We start from the raw sequence: 17021 nt of genomic DNA on the forward strand, positions 1-17021 counted from the left end.
GGGGTAATTATGTGAGTGATGGATATGTTAATTAACTTGATTTTGGTAATCATTTCACACTGTATACATATATTAAATCATCACATTGTACACCTTCAAAAAAACACAAAAACACACAACAAGGAGTACAGTGTGCAAAGGGTAGAAATTTGACAGTTGAAAAACCTGGCAAATACCACCTCGGCCAAGAGCTCAAGGTTAACTGGGTGTGTGGTATATGGGAACCCTTTCTACTATCTTTGCAATGTTTATGTAATTCTAAAGCTGTTCTCCAATAAAAAGTTTATTTTGAAAAAAGAAAAGAGGGGCTTCCCTGGTGACGCAGTGGTTGAGAATCTGCCTGCCAATGCAGGGGACACGGGTTCGAGCCCTGGTCTGGGAAGATCCCACATGCCGCGGAGCAACTGGGCCCGTGAGCCACAATTACTGAGCCTGCGCGTCCGTAGCCTGCGCTCCGCAACAAGAGAGGCCGCGATAGTGAGAGGCCCAAGCACTGCGATGAAGAGTGGCCCCTGCTCGCCGCAACTAGAGAAAGCCCTCGCATAGAAACGAAGACCCAACACAGCCCAAAATTAATTAATTAATTATTTTTTAAAAACAGTAAAAAAAAAAAAAAAAATTTTTTTTGAAAAAAAAGAAAAGAAACAAGGAGGAGGTAAGAAGGGACATAGTAGCAGGAAGTGGTTAAGCTAGTTTCTAAGGAACAACGACATTTGCAATGGAGTTTAGGTCCCTGGGATGTAGAGGGACTCAAGTGTCAAAGAAACCATGGAGGCGGCTCAGACGCAGACCCTGTGACTGTTGGTTCTGTCACTTGGCCATCTGCTGTCCTGCCTGTTACCCGCCACCAATGGTCATCAAGGACCCAGATCCAGTAGGTCAAAGTCCTCTATACAGACAGGAGAGTGCTGTTACCAACATACATTTCTCTCTGGCAAGGACATCAACAATACATATCCCTTTTGATCTAGTAAGTAAATTTGGCCATCACTGATAATTCAAGATAACCATGGGTAGTGGGAGATGCGGAGTTGGTGTGATTCTCACCAAGATCTGGATTCACTGTCACATGCCTCAGTCCTTCTCTGGAGGAAGTGACAAAATCAGCTATAAACTCGCCTCAAAAATGAAAACAGATGAGCTGCTCCTCTGCCAGACAGGTAAAGATCAGCCTCACAGGTATCCTCTCTAGGTCATAAGAGAAAGACTTCAGAACAAAAAGGAGAAATTAATTCCAGGCATCTTGTAATTCCCAGAGCTCTGGAACAGGAAGGAACCTTGCAAAACCATCCCCTTGGTGAATGCATGGAGATGCTGAGGCTCAGCAAGTCACAGGTCTGGGGCTTCCCTGATGGCGCAGTGGTTGGGAGTCCGCCCGCCGATGCAGGGGACGCGGGTTCGTGCCCCAGTCCGGGAGGATCCCACGTGCCGCGGAGCGGCTGGGCCCGTGAGCCATGGCCAGTGCGCCTGTGCGTCCGGAGCCTGTGCTCCGCAACGGGAGAGGCCGCAACGGTGAGAGGCCCGCGTACAGAAAAAAAAAAAAAAAAAAAAGTCTCAAGTCTGGCAGGTGGCAGATTGGAGGTTGGAGCCCATGCCTCCAACGACCTTTTCCACTCGACAAGATGGCCCCATGGCTCAGCTGCAGGGCGCACCTGACTGGATCCTGTCTCAATAATCAACTCCATGCCTTCCCCTCTGTTTTTCAACAGTGTCCCTTCTAGGTTTTCCCAGCACAACTGAGTGACTGTGCATCTATATGCCTTGGCTTTCCCGGCAAAGAACTCAGACTCAAAAGTGGACGGAAGGAGAAAGAGGAGATGAAAAAGAAGATGAGGGAAACAGAGGCAGAGACTGGACAGGCATGTCTCTTAACAGTCTACTACATCCCCACAAACCATGAACTCCTACAGAATGCCTTGATGTCTCTACTGAAACTAAGAGTTGAGGCCTCAATAGACACTCAGCTCTTTGTCAGACTTGAACACGTGCTCATGCCAACTGACACTGCAACCCTGCAATGGCCCAGCCTGCGTATATTCAACTCTGGGACGACCATTAAACCGAAGAAAGAAGTGATTACTCCAGGTAAGAGGGCTGCTGGCCCCAGCTGAGCTGGCACGCTGCGGGAGAGTAACCACTGGAGACGTTCCCGATCTGTGATCCAAGCCAGCTCCAACTCGTTTCCGCGGTGGTTAAGCAGGCTAAGTGGTACACATCCTCCCACTGATATGTGACCCAGCCTGTCCAGAAACAGATGGTGGCTGCCCAGCTCTGGCCTCTATTTGGTCACGAAGCTTGGGATGTGCCAAATACCCAGCAACCCTTGCTCCAGCATCGTGGGAAATGATGTCCACCCAGCCAGAGGCATTACTCAACACCTGAATGGTCAACGGGACTCCACATCCCCTACACCTTGAGTGTGGGAGACAGTCATCTACAGCAGGGCTCCAGATGCCTAAGTGCCACACGAGAATTACATGTTTATAGGTCTCAGAATCTCTAGAACAAACCAAAGACAGATACACTGATGTAGAGGCACTAAGTTCACACACTGAAAGACCGCTCCAGGGCTGCATCCTAAATGCCCATCCTTCTCAAATGGCAGGATGCATACCACTGTGATACGGTTTCCAATAGCTCAGAAGAAAGACAGCATCACTGTGATGCAAACATTCCTGGTGCATCTTTCCGAAGGGCTCCTCCTCCTACCGACTTCCATCTCAAGGACACTTCACACCTGAGAAACCTGATTCTCCCCACACTTAAAAGCCCCTGTCAACCACCCCACTCTTCCAAAGGCAAGAAATCCAGATGATCAACCCCAGGGAAAATTCCCACGGGAGCCCAGCAGTCTTTATTGCAAATGCAAGGTATGTTCTTTCTTATCTAGTTAGATGTCTTAGCATACGATCAGTCCTACAATATTTAACCAAATGCCGAAATTTAAAGCAAAAGTCAGAGGAGATCAAGGGAAATGGTAAGACCCTAGCTAGACAGAGAAATAGCTCCCAACATGGTACATGATCCAGCCAAAGATTTCCTAAAAATAGCTCAAAATAAACTCCCCATGTTAGAACCACGCCACTGAAGAGGCTTCCAGTTATAAACAACATTCATGGAATACAGAGGCTCTTAAATCCTGCTCTCCCTGGACAAGTCCTTCCAAGCCAGATCCTTTGAGCACTCACCGATTTCCATTTCACTGGCAGTTTCCCAGCATGAACGCGTGTACTTTCCCGCTGGATGCACAAGTGGCCAGCTGTTGCCCAAAACGTTCGACAGCTGCCAGGCAAGAGTTTTCTTTGTCATTTTAGCCAGGCAGCAAATGCTTAAATGAGCTCTGGTACTAAAGTGGAGGCAGCAAGAGGTAAATTCAAAGCCTGTTTTCACTGCCTTGAAAACTGGAGAGTCACCCAGCATGAACATAGGCTAAAGACACATTGTGGCAAAGGCTCAAGTTGTTTCCACCGGAGGAATTTAGAAAGACTCTGAGGGACAGGTTTGCTGTGCTAAAGATGTGTGAACACAATTTTGAAGGGCTAATTAGCCACAAAGTTCAAGGGCCCTGGGACAAGTCAGGGACCAGGAGGATCAACTGGCAACTTGTAGTTACAAGTCGAATGCAGTTAGAAACTGTTATGTTGGTCACTTGTTTAATTTCCCCGTTGAATCCAGCTTTGCTTCAATACACCTGTATAGAGAAGGTAAATACAGAAGAGAAGAGTTCACAGATTTCAATGGGGGAGGAGTGTTTTTTTTTTGGCCATGCCATGAGGCATGCGGGATCTTAATTCCCCAACCAGGGATAGAACCCGCGCCCCCTGCAGTGGACGTATGGATTCTTAACCACTGGGCCACCAGGGAAGTCCCTGGGGGAGGAGATTTTGACCTGCAGAAGCCTTGAATTAGAACAATTTCTGCCTCATTAAATTCTAAAATATTCCGCCTCTGGCTTATCATCTTCATCTTATCCCCAAAATCTAAGGACTCCCCTCCGCCACACATGCACACACATAAGCACTGTCTTTGGTTTCCAACATTCTCTCCTTGGTACGCTCAGTACTATACTATACTATACTCGTAGTATACCCTCCCGTGGTAATCTCAATATAGCAAATGTCATGTCTGGGCAAGTTATTTTGAACCAATCCATGCCTCAGTTTCCTCACCTGTATAATGGGAATAGCAACAATATTTACTTTGTAAGACACTTTGTAAGACGTGAGATTGAGGTAACACAAGTTTCTAGAACAGTGCCCAGCACACAGTACCTGCACAAGAGTGTTAACTCTAAGTACTGTCATGTCCATCCTCAGCCTTACTTACATCTCAGCCCAAGGAGAGAAGACGCTGCCTGACCTCACTTACTAGCTTCCTGCACTAACATGAAAGAATGGGCGTTGCTGAGGAACTTGGGAAAAACAAGGTCTCATGGGAAAAATACACAGGCCCACCAAGGCTGGTGCGAGCCAATGTAATCCCCATGAATTATTTTCACATTCGCAAAACTACACAATAAACTAAGAAAATGATGTTTCCTATGCTGTAAGTAACTGCTAGGCTCTGCTACTAATAATTGCCATTCTTGATTTACAGAAATACTGCAGTATCCATTTGCCATCACTGTAAGGTTTTTTTCTTTCCTCTCTCTACACAAATAGCCACTGCCATTTTGAATTTTTGATTCTGAACTTTGTAAACTGTACCTCTTGGCCTCCCACTCTTAGCCTCTTTACATGTGTCCCAGCTCCCTTTGAGACATTTCTAAAACCCTGTTTCTATTTCCTTCTTCTCTCTTTCCTAAGGCAAAATCTCCATGCCCTTGAAAGTTTCCAGCACTCAGTCCCATCCTCTCTAATTATTCACAACAGAGTGACTCAAAACTTCTCTCAATGACCACTGCTGAAGTTCTTACCGCTGCCCCAAAGAGTCTCAGAAGTAAGTTGGCAAATGCTTGAAATGTTGCTTCAGGTAACTCCAGATTGGAGACAGCTCTATGTCTAAGTCAGTGAATCATCTTCTCTCCTTTCATCTGTTTTTCTATCTGCATGTCTCAAACCCTGTCGTCACCCTTCCCCTCCCCACCACCTCAGGATACATCACGTCCCTAGTGCCTTTTCTTCTTTTCCTAGTGCCACATCCCTGGTTCAGCCACAGACTCTCTAACTACCTTCCTCCCATCAATCCATCCTGCGTGCCATGGCTGGGTAAGTCTCCCAGGAGCAAGGTGAGGGCTCCCAAGGCTGTCCATCCAGGCATCCACCAACGTCCAGCCTTAGCACTGGACCTTTGGATGCACCCAGCCACCAGTGAAACTGGAGAACTCATGCCAGTGTATGCTCCCAACTTTTCTTGCGTCCAGGAATTCCAGGAATACTGATCCTTCAAGGTTCAGCTTAGTGTCCCTCTTACTACAGCTGGAAGCCTTCTCTTTCCCCCCACCCCCACCCCAACTCTGCTCCAGCCACACTGGCCTCTTTGTTCCTCCTCAAAGGTGCAGGGCACACTCCCACCTTCCAAATCAATGGCCAATTCCCATCTCCCTTCCAAGTCCCTACCCATCCCGAGGGGCGGGGCCCGACCCAACCACCTGATCCGGAATTGCTCTCTTTTTCCCATAGCATGTCATGTATTTGTTATGCTAACTGTTTGCTGCAGACACACCTCCACTTCACCCCAACTAGCTTCGTGAGCTCAGGGATCTCTTCTTTTTATTTTTTTTAAATTTTTTTAAATTTTTTTTAACATCTTTATTGGAGTATAACTGTTTTACAATGGTGTGTTAGTTTCTGCTTTATAACAAAGTGAATCAGTTATACATCTACATATGTCCCCATATCTCTTCCCTCTTGCGTCTCCCTCCCTCCCACCCTCCCTATCCCACCCCTCTAGGTGGTCACAAAGCACGGAGCTGACCTCCCTGTGCTATGCAGCTGCTTCCCACTAGCTATCTATTTTACATTTGGTAGTGTATATATATCCATGCCACTCTCTCACTTTGTCCCAGCTTCCCCTTCCCCCTCCCCATATCCTCAAGTCCATGCTCTAGTAGGTCTGTGTTTTATTCCCATCCTACCCCTAGTCTCTTCGTGACATTTTTTTTTCTTAGATTCCATATATATGTGTTAGCATACGGTATTTGTTTTTCTCCTTCTGACTTACTTCACTCTGTATGACAGACTCCAGCAACCTAAGTGTCCATCGACAGAGGAATGGATAAAGAAGGTGTGGCACTTATATACAATGGAATATTACTCAGCCATGAAAAGAAATGAAACTGAGTTATTTGTAGTGAGGTGGATGGACCTGGATCTCTCCTTGATGCATCCCAAGCACCAAGAATAGTGCCTGGCATGGCGTGGGCACTTCCAAAAAAAAAAAACCACAAACACTGTTGAACAACTTAACTCCTGTTCATCTCCCACCCTCCTCTCCCAACAAGAAAAGTGTTTCTCGTGGAACACATTTTAGTTTGATTTAAAGGTCTAGTCATTTCCAGGCTCAACTCACACTCAACTCCAGTTGAAGTCACAAAGGAGCCCCGGCTGGAAAGCTTGACTTCGACATCTTCCAGCCGTCCGGGTTTATTACGTCTTTTAGGGAGCCGACCAGAGCTCATTTACATGTTTTTTTCTTTCATCTTTTTAAAAGGAGAGAAAGTGAGAAAGACATATTGGGCTGTTTTATGGCCCAGACTAGATATTCTGTCAACAGGAAGTTCAAAGCACACTGGGCCCCAGCACAGAGAGAAAAGCTGGTGGGCGTTTCCTAAGTTCTGCCCTGTGGATCCGTGGAGATGCTCCCGGGGGCTGCACAGCAGGCTGGCTGGGAGGCCTCCAAGCTCCCGGTCCCAGCCCTTTATCCTCCTCAGTTATGCTGGGAAACCAGCAATGACACATTACTGCGGGACACGACTTACACTGAGGGACACAGAGGCTCCTCTCCTCACGGACTAAAATAAGAATGTGATTTTCAAAGGCTTGGACCTCCCCAACCTATATTAGCATAAATAAACAGCTCTCCAAGTGAAGACCAGGGGTCCTTAAAAAATTTCAGGGTGTCCCTAAGGTCCTCCCTTTACCAACTATCTGTTCGAAGCCAGGCTTTCCTCATATAGTCCAACCAAAAGAGCATGTCGCAAGAGAGTGAATGCAGAAGCAGATATGAGACTCTAGCGTCTTCTGATAAGCCAGAAATTGCAGAGATTTGCAAAAATACAAAACAATGCCCTTCTTCTGGCTTTTTTTTTTAATTTTAGAAAATAAAAATTTAAAAATAAAGTTAGTTATGTGAACATGTAATGGTTTATTGCTGCCATTTTAAGATGAATTAACAGGTATTTTTTTTACATTTCTGTTTCAATTTCTAATGTGATAAATATTTATAGATATAACCCACACGAACAGAAGCCCTTTGGAGTCTGTAACACTTTTTAAGAGTATAAAGGAGTCTGAGAACTGCTGATATAAGCCATCTCTCAGCTACCTTCTCACCCTCCCACTCCTCAAAAGAAGATCTTGGCAAAGAAGAGGAATATTCTTGTTGAAATGGATGGGGCTGTTTTTCAAAATAAATATCTCATTGCTTAACTTACGTGGCAGAAAAAGAAAAATCAAAAGGAAGGCAAAAAAGAAGCATCAAACAGGAGCAGCAAAAGAAGAGAGGTTTTTTTTTAAAATGGACTTTGTATGAAAATATTTTGTTTCACGAAGAATTAACCTAAAGTTCTTCAAATGTATGGATACCAAGGGGAAAGGGAGTGGGGTGGGAGGAATTGGGAGATTGGGATTGATACATATACACTATTGATGCTATGTATAAAATAGACAACTGAGGAAACACACACATATACACTATTGATGCTATGTATAAAATAGACCACTGAGGGGAACACACATAACATCCCCTCCCTTTTGGATTTCCCTCCCGTTTAGGACACCACAGTGCATTAAGTGCATTAACTCCACTTAATGCACTGTGGTGTCCTAAACGGGAGGGAAATCCAAAAGGGAGGGGATGTTATGTGTGTTCCCCTCAGTGGTCTATTTTATACATAGCATCAATAGTGTATATGTGTGTGTTTCCTCAGTTGTCTATTTTATACACAGTAGAAGCTAACACAACATTGTAAAGCAACTATACTCCAATAAAAATTAATTTAAAAAAAAGAATTAACCTGAGGTTCTTAACCAGAAGCTTCTCAATGGACCTCGGAGGACCCATGGATCCCCTGAAATGATATGCAAAAGGGTGGTCTCTTGTGTTGATCCCAAAAGATCCAAATTTTTCCTCTGATTCACAAAGGAATCTGTGACCAAAGGTTAGGAATCTCTTGGATGCTGATGTCAGTTCTTAGCTCAGGGAACATGTTTATCCCTGAACCATTTAAACTAAGTGTAAAACAAAACAAAATTTTAAAAATCAACACAACTTTTATAGGAACTCAAGATCTTCTTCTGATCATGCTGCACCCTTTATCTTGCTGAAATCACCAATCCTATTAACTTGCTTATCCAAGCAAGAAAGTCATCAAGGATAGAGCCTTCTAAAGTCATCTTTGGCATTTCTCCAAAAAAGACATACAGATGGCCAACAGGCACATGAAAAGATGCCCAACATCACTAATTATTAGAGAAATGCAAATCAAAACTACAATGAGGTAACACCTCACACCAGTCAGAATGGCCATCATTAAAATGTCTACAAGTAACGAATGCCAGAGAGGGTGTGGAGAAAAGGGAACGCTAATACACTGTTGGTGGGAATGTAAGTGGTGCGGCCACTGTGGAAAACAGTACGAAAGTTCCTCAAAAAACTAAAAATAGAGCTACCATATGATCCAGCAATCCCACTGCTGGGCATATATATGCAGACAAAACTGTAATTCAAAAAGATACATGCACCCCTATGTTCACAGCAGCACTAGTCACAATAGCCAAGACATGGAAACAACCTAAATGTCCATCAACAGATGAACGGATAAAGAAGATGTGGTACCTATATACAATGGAATACTACTCATCCATAAAAAGAAATGATAATAATGCCATTTGCAGCAACATAGATGGAACTAGAGATGATCATACTAAGTGAAGTAAGTCAGACAAAGACAATACCATACGATATCACTTATATGTGGAATCTAAAATATGACACAAATGAACTTATCTACGAAACAGAAATAGACTCAGACGTAGAGAACAGACTTGTTGCCGAGGGGAAGGTGGCAGGGAGATGGAGTGGGAGTTTGGGGTGAGCAGATGCAAATTATTATACATAGAATGAACAAACAACAAGGTCCTACTGTATAGCAGAGGGAACTATATTCGATATCCTGTGATAAACCGTAATGGAAAAGAACATGAAAAGGAATGTATGTATATGTACAACTGAATCAGTTTGCTGTACAGCAGCAGAAGTTAACACAACATTGTAAATCAACTCTACTTCAATTTAAAAAATGCAAATAAAAAATAAAGTCGCCTTTGGTCATCTCTCTCAGGGACCGCTGTTTCGGGCCACGGTAGTGGACAGTTACTATTTTCTTTTCAGCCCACCACCCTGTTTGGCTTCTGTACCAGAACTGGGGGGTTTTGATGTTAAAATCTGAGGGCACATGAGCTGAAACCTGTTTGAACATGGGGAGCCAGCGTGGTGTGGGTTTGCTTCGGAAGAAAGGACCCTGGTCTGTGGGTCAGAAGACCTGGACTTTAATCCAGTCGTGAGATCCTGTCACCTAATCTCCTTAGGTTGACTTCCTGCCCTGAAAAGTGATGGCAGAGTTGGCAACTCACAATCAGGCTGAAATGAACCCCCGCAGAGGTGCGCAGGGGCCAGGAGATCTGTCTTCTGTCAATCCCACACCATATACCACGGCGTGAAGAGGGTGTCAGAAGCTGGACCAGCACACAAACCTTAGCACCAGCGCCACATCCCCGCGAGGAGCTCTGAGGGGGCCCCCCTGCTCCCTCCCAAGGTGGCGGCCCCCTGAGACATCCTCAGCACAGCCGCTCACATTCTTTCATCTCCCAAGTGGATGAATGAAGCCCTCCTCAGGAGTTATGCAGGACAGCTCCAAGCCAAAGCTTCCCTTTCAAACACAGAACCTGGCTCAAGGACACTCCATCGAATGGCAGCTTCCTCTCTCCACCTCACCCGCTGATAGTCTTAGAAACACAGGAGAGCTGAACTCTACACAATTAAACCAAACTTTACCATCATAACTAATAACCATGATTTACGGAGCATCTAATACATGCAAGATATTGTGCCAGGAGTTTTACATTCATTCCCGCGTGGAACCCTCATTCAGGAGGCACTGAGACCCTTCTAGGTTACAAAGCCAACAGGTAACAGGGTTCAAACTTACAAGCTCAGACCTGCTGGACTGCAGAACCTCTTCTTTGCCTGACACCAGGCTGCCCCTTAACCATGTCCGTTAACCATGGGAACACTGAGGGTAAAGTTCAGGCCAAAATACCAATGAGGCATTCACTGAATCAAGGGGCAAGCGACTTGGGATTTTACAGAAGTCAGTACAAATAAACTCTGCTTTCAGTAGTCTGGGTAAATCCTCCCAACAAAGGGGTAGCAGACTGACTCACAAGATAAAACTTTTATGCAGGAGCTACACGACACATACTCAAGTATATTGAATTGGACAAATATAACTTCTCAGCACTTACTGTGTGGCAGACACATTTTTTGATCATTTTCAAATAAAAAGATGTTGTTCATGTTAGTTCAGATAAAACATATTGTCTCTCAGGCTCAGAGGCCATGACCTTGGCCAAATGCCTGCCAGGAGCTCTTTTCTGGGGAGTAAAACAGCTGACAGGACTATTACAGATTCAACCACATCACCAGGGCAGATGAGGGAGGCTTTAATACCTACGATCCAAACTTGCTGGAGAGGGCCCCTGGGTCAGAAACTTTTACCAACAAAAAAAAAAAAAAAAAAAAGAATTCTTTTCAAGGAAGCCTCCACACCCACTGCCTCTTAAAATACACTGTTTGGAACATAGTGGGTTCTCAAGAAATTGCGCTGGATGAACACGCCAAACTTAGACTAGGAAGTGTGGGTGGATGGACAGTGTTGTGCATAATTCTGGGGTTTGTTTCAAGTCATTAAAGATCCTCACTCAACACGTAAAGTCGATACAAAAATAAGACTTCCGTTCACTTTATACACTCTGCAAAAGGCTTCCATGCATGGAATCCCACTTGGTTCTCCTAATGGCCCTGTCAGAGGCTGGTGTCACTCACCCTGGTCAGAGAAGGAGCCAGTGACGGAGTGACTTGCCCAAGGTCACCGTTTAGTAAGGAGTGAGCCAGGATACGAATGTACTTCTTAGGATTCCTAGTCCGTTGCACTTTGCGTTACATTAAGCTACCACAGTGCTTTGTGAGATACCACACATTGAGATGATCTCACTTTCATATATTAACAATTTTAGAAGGCGACAAGCCAAAGAATGGAAATGTCGTACAACGATTACACATGAGAACTTTCCGTGATACTGGCTCTGCCCCCTCTTCTGGGGGTGGCAATGCCTCAAAGGCTCACAGCCCCATCCGTGGGGAGTGGGGGGAAGCAGAGGTCCAACTGTCCCCCTGTGTTGGAGACCTGGAGACAGGGAGCCAGAATACCACCTGGCACCCCGTCAAATCTTACACAGAATGTGTGCTAACTTAGCATTGTTCCAGGTAAAAGTGACAGTCACAAGTGAGGTTCCTTTTAACAGCTGAGGGCCAGGAGCCATGTCTTCCAATCAGGTCTGCAATGCCAATCGGGCGATGCCTTCAGGACAGAGCCTGCAGTGCCTTTCAGGTGACCCTTTAATAGGGCACCTATCTCACCTGCGTCCCAACCTGTCACGTTGCCAGTGTAGGAAGAGCCCGGCCAGGGTAGGCAGACGGACCACAGCGGGGTAATTCCGTCGTTTCTATCATTATAATCTCGCTTCAGAAGAGAGATGTATAAAAATTCAAGGAGTGGGCTTCCCTGGTGGCGCAGTGGTTGAGAGTCCGCCTGCCGATGCAGGGGACACGGGTTCGTGCCCCGGTCCGGGAAGATCCCACGTGCCGCGGGGCGGCTGGGCCCGTGAGCCGCGGCCGCTGAGCCTGCGCGTCCGGAGCCTGTGCTCCGCAACGGGAGAGGCCACAACGGTGAGAAGCCCGTGCATCCAGATGCAACATTCACACTCACCTTCTCAAACCTCAGAATCAGCCTTTTTAATAATTTTGTTTCTAACACAAAGTTTGATATAAACACAAAACTACCCTGAGTCCTCAACTCATACAACACTAATAATAATGAAAATTACAACTTACAGATTGTCCCTTATGGGTAGCTTCTAAAGTACCAAGCGCTGGCCTTCACATTCCATTTTCTCAGAAACTTTATTATTATTCCCATTTGACAGATGAAGAAATTAAGGCTTCCAGAGACTTAAAAATTATGCCCAGGGCTTCCCTGGTGGCGCAGTGGTTGAGAATCTGCCTGCCAGTGCAGGGGACACGGGTTCGAGCCCTGGTCTGGGAGGATCCCACATGCCGCAGAGCAACTAGGCCCGTGAGCCACAACTACTGAGCCTGCGCGTCTGTAATCTGTGCTCCGCAACAACAGAGGCTGCGATAGTGAGAGGCCCGCACGCTGCGATGAAGAGTGACCCCCGCTTGCCACAACTAGAGAAAGCCCTCGCACAGAAACAAAGACCCAACACAGTCAGCCATACATACATACATATTGAAGAGTAACCCCCGCTTGCCACAACTAGAGAAAGCCCTCGCACAGAAACAAAGACCCAACACAGTCAGCCATACATACATACATACATACATACATACATAATTGTGCCCAAAGTTACTCAGGTAAGAAGAGGTGGAGCCAGGATACCTGGCTTGGACACCATCAGCAAAACTTGTCCTTCAGTGGATGAATGGGGGCTGTGGGGGGAGTGTTATATACATACAGTGGAATATTATTCAGCCTTAAAAAGGAAGGAGCTTCTGACACATGCTACAACGTGTGAACCTTGAGGATATCAACCTAAGTGAAATAAGCCTGTCACAAAAAGACAAATACTACATGATTCCACTCTTACAAGGTCTCTAGAGGCAAATTCACTGAGACAGAAAGTAGAACGGTGGTTGCCAGGGGCTGGGGAAACGGGGAAACAGAGAACTAGTGTTTAATGGGGACAGAATTTCAGTTGTACAAGATGAAAAGAGCTCTGAAGATGAAGGGTACACAAACAACAGTGTGAATGTACTTAATACCCCTCAACCATACACTTAGAAAGGTCAAGATGGTAAATGCGATGTGTACTTTTACCACAATTTAAAATACCTTTTAAAAAAGAAGAGGAAAAGGTCAAACACAGACTCCTTTAACCTATATCAACCCAGAGAATATATAGTAAATTTCAATTATTCTAATATAGAAATCTACAGTGGTTTTAAAAAAAAAAAAAAACCACACAAAAAACAAACCTGTATCCCCAGACGACTTGTATACAGGGATTTAAAATTCCAAAATAAAATTAGAACCCTGAGATCTTGAATACTTAAAAAGAAAACAAAATAAAACAAAACCAACTTGCTCCTGGGCAGGAACACAGACAATCTAGTGCCAGTTTCCTTTGCCCTCCTCCCCAGGTTCCTCACCATCTGCCCATTACATTTAGACACCCTTCCCAAGAGCATTGAGCCTCAAAATAACCCTCGAGATAACACTGACTTGCACTGAAGCAAGACCAGAAGGTGAGCGCCATCCGCTGCTGGCCAGGTCAGAGCACACCTGCTCTTTTCCAGCTGACCTCGGTGGTATTCGCTGGTCACCCTGGTGGCCAATACACCCTTCAAGGCAAATGGGCCCAATCTGGATTCCGGATCTGAAGCACCATCCTGCAAACTACCAACTCATCCTCAACACAAGCCAGGGCTCCCGGAACTCCACTACAAGGAACTGCAGGACCAGAAAAGGACGGGGGCAGGCAGGATCACTTGACATGTTATTATCTCCACGTTAAGTATCGTTACGAATTAAGGTCACGGGTCTTCCTTTCAGAAGTAAGATATGTTTTAAATCTTTGAAAAACGTTTTCACACCCACTCTTTCACGCCCTGGACCCTGAAGCAGGTGAGTCGAGCATCTTTACCCCACCGTTCAGAAGAGCAACCAGAAGTCAGGGTTTGCCCGAGGTCAAAAACTAGTTGGCTGCAACGTAGAACTGGAACCCACCCATGCTATTCCTTCCGCAACGCCTCCCTCCAGAGAGAGGGCTGGCCAGCCTTGCAAGGAACAGGAAATTGAAATGGCTCCTGGTAAGGCAGTCAGCCTGCCAACCTCTGAGAGAAGCTGACAAACGACCAGAGCCCGCCCCGAATCAACAACACCTCCTCCAACGAGCGGCCGACTAACCTCTTCCCACCTGCGGCGCTGAAGAAATAAGTTCCCAGAGTCCACACCCCACCACCCCCATCTGTCCACGGATAGAACCACGTTAGGAAGGAAGCTCAGAAGAAGCGAGATGCTGTTGAAGAGCCGAGCCGGAGAGGCAGCTTCCCAGTGTGAACTTATCAGCTTTATTTCCACTCTCATCACATCCCCGACACACATCTACGCTTACTCCTTAATCCCCGCTCCTTCACCACAGAACTGCAAGAGGGGCGGAGCGGAAGAGCGCTGAATCGCCGGAGAAATGCCACCAGCTGCGGCACCCGCCAGGCAAACATGGCAAAACCCGGCTAAGAGATGGGAATCGCGTAAAGGCAAAATCAAGCACTTCAAGTCATGCGTCATTTCCAAAATACTGAAACAGAGTCCAGTCACTTTACCTGAGTGGTTTTTGCTCTTCTGCCTTGCATGCTGTTGTTATGGCTCATTTGCGGGTTGGTGGCACCTTCAGAAAGACAGTGAGATCTCCTACAGGGAAGTGTGTTATAATTACTGTACGGAAGAGCCTCTTCGGCAGCAGCCGGTGGCATCTTATGGTTCGCAAGATCAGGAATATCAGACACCAAATTCCGACAGTAGCCTGCAAATTTGCCCCTCCGCCCCCCGTCCGCCGTCGCCCCGGAGGTTTTCTGAGGAGCATACAAGTCCCCCAGCGAATTGGCACGTTGACAGGCAGTGAGCTGCCGCGGACTCGCCGCGGCTTCCATCCCCCGAGTCTCCTCGCAATCTTTCTCTTCGGCAGAACCCAAGATCTCTTCGTTGCTTGTTAAATGTTCTTGGCTCAGATCAGAGAGTGAGAATTCCAGGCTGTCCTCCCGCCAGATGTCTGCAGATTTGGAGCGTTTCTTCTTAAAGCTCGCCGTCTCCGTGAAAGTGGGCCCATCGGATGTAGAGGGATGCTGCCTCCTGCCTCCCTCCGCCAAGTACGTAGCGTCATCCCCGTAAAGCCTGCTCTCCTCCGAGTCTGGCATGCTCTGCACAGAGGCTGCTGCAAGGACGATGCTGCTGCCTACACTGGGACTGACGGAAGAATCTGTGTAAGACACGGGTCTCAAGCCCATATCCACTCGGTCCACCCAAATGGGGCTCCCGAAGTCCTCCAGGGTGCCTTCTTGGGAGAAGGGCTCCAAGCCATTTTCAGCCAGGGACTGGGGGATACTGGGAGTGCTGCTGGATCGGGTGGTCACTTCGGAGGTCCTGTGGATCACCTTCCCCGAGGAGGCGTGCCTGGTCCGCCGCGCCTTGTGCGACAGGCGCAGGGAACGCGACGTGTGTTTGCGCCCCAGGCTCGCGTGCTTTTCTCCATAAAACTCATGCACTACATTTTGACTTTCTGCGTTTCCCATGGTTTTATGGTCTGTAGCAAAGAAAAAAAAAAAAACAAAAAAAACAAAGGAGGGGATCATTGAGTCATCCAATGGGTATAGGCCGTTAACAGGAAGAGTTCAGCACACAGGGAGGGCAGCCAGCTTGGCAGATAACAGCGCACCTATATGCACCTGGCAGGTACTTGGACTCTTACATGGCAGCAGGTGAGAACTAACATCATGTACTGAGATTACTCCTGCGGAGATATGAAATAAGAACATAAATAAGATCATTAGAGAATTACACTTGTCTCTGCCAGGAGGGTAGCTGCCCACCGGGCATGGCACAGGGTTGCTTTCATAGAGCTGGCAACCGTTGTCTTCTTCTACTTAAACTCTACAGGTGTATATTTAAAGCTCTATGCCTATCCATAAACTAAAAAACTCTAAAAAGTACAAACCAAGGTGTCTGCCAAATGAGTAACTTTCTGTTTGAAATTACACATTTCAAAAAACCAAGCAAAACTCAGAGGTGCATTGGATAACCTCCCTCTCTCCCAATGGTTTTCTGTTTCATTCTGACTCCATCTACACTGCAAAATCAATCAAAAATGGAAAAGCTCAAGATGTAAGTCCGATCAACTCTTCCTAATAAATCAAAGTCAAGAAGGAAAAGGGTTTTTATCTTAATTCCACAGCATTCTGAAAACCCTGATTGGGAGGTTGGGGTAGGGGGTGTGAAGTGGGATAAGGAGAAGGAGATGGGCAAAATGAAATAGGAACCCCACTCTCTGCCTGGCAGCAAACTAATGGGTTTATTTCTGGGAGCAAAGCCAACCTGAGAACATTCATCTGGTACAGAGTGCCCTGCAAACAGAAATTCACATGATGAAATCACTAAATATCATTCAGCCTTTTGGGGCTACCCAGGTTAATTCAACTCCTTCCTTAACATTTTTCCAGTCTCTCTCATTGGTCTGAGGACTGTTACCCAGAGTGGAAAATAGAAAAATCCTCAAAGTTCGACAAGTGTGACTCTATTTAGCCTTATTCTCCTTGCTCAGCAATGAGGTTTCTCTAGACCAGTTAAGTTGTATACACGCTTAAGATACACACATGAAAATGGCCAGAAAGGAAAGGAAAAAAATGGAGTAGCTGGGCACATCCCTGAGCTGATTCTTTCAATCATCTACACAGTCATTCATTCAGAAAATATAGACTGAGCACCTACCACATTCTAGAAGCCAGAGATA

At 46.1% G+C, this 17021-nt stretch overlaps 1 protein-coding gene across 5 annotated transcripts in view; it reads right to left on the minus strand.

Moving 5' to 3' along the window:
* TIAM1 (TIAM Rac1 associated GEF 1) overlaps nucleotides 1-17021 on the minus strand; it is a 212283-nt gene that overhangs the window by 123851 nt on the left and 71411 nt on the right. For 3 of the 5 annotated variants that reach the window (XM_055086393.1, XM_007106413.4, XM_055086390.1), the window contains exons 3-4: nucleotides 15951-16025; nucleotides 14842-15818 (exon numbers count right to left, since the gene is read on the minus strand). In XM_055086393.1, coding sequence (XP_054942368.1) covers nucleotides 14842-15807 — 966 coding nt within the window. In that variant the 5' untranslated portion in view covers nucleotides 15808-15818; nucleotides 15951-16025. The remainder of the gene's footprint in view (nucleotides 1-14841; nucleotides 15819-15950; nucleotides 16026-17021) is intronic. The other 2 variants (XM_055086392.1, XM_055086391.1) reach the window with 1 other exon arrangement.

Source organism: Physeter macrocephalus, chromosome 8 (genome assembly GCF_002837175.3).
Source record: "Physeter macrocephalus isolate SW-GA chromosome 8, ASM283717v5, whole genome shotgun sequence".
NCBI classification, from domain to species: Eukaryota; Metazoa; Chordata; class Mammalia; order Artiodactyla; family Physeteridae; genus Physeter; species Physeter macrocephalus.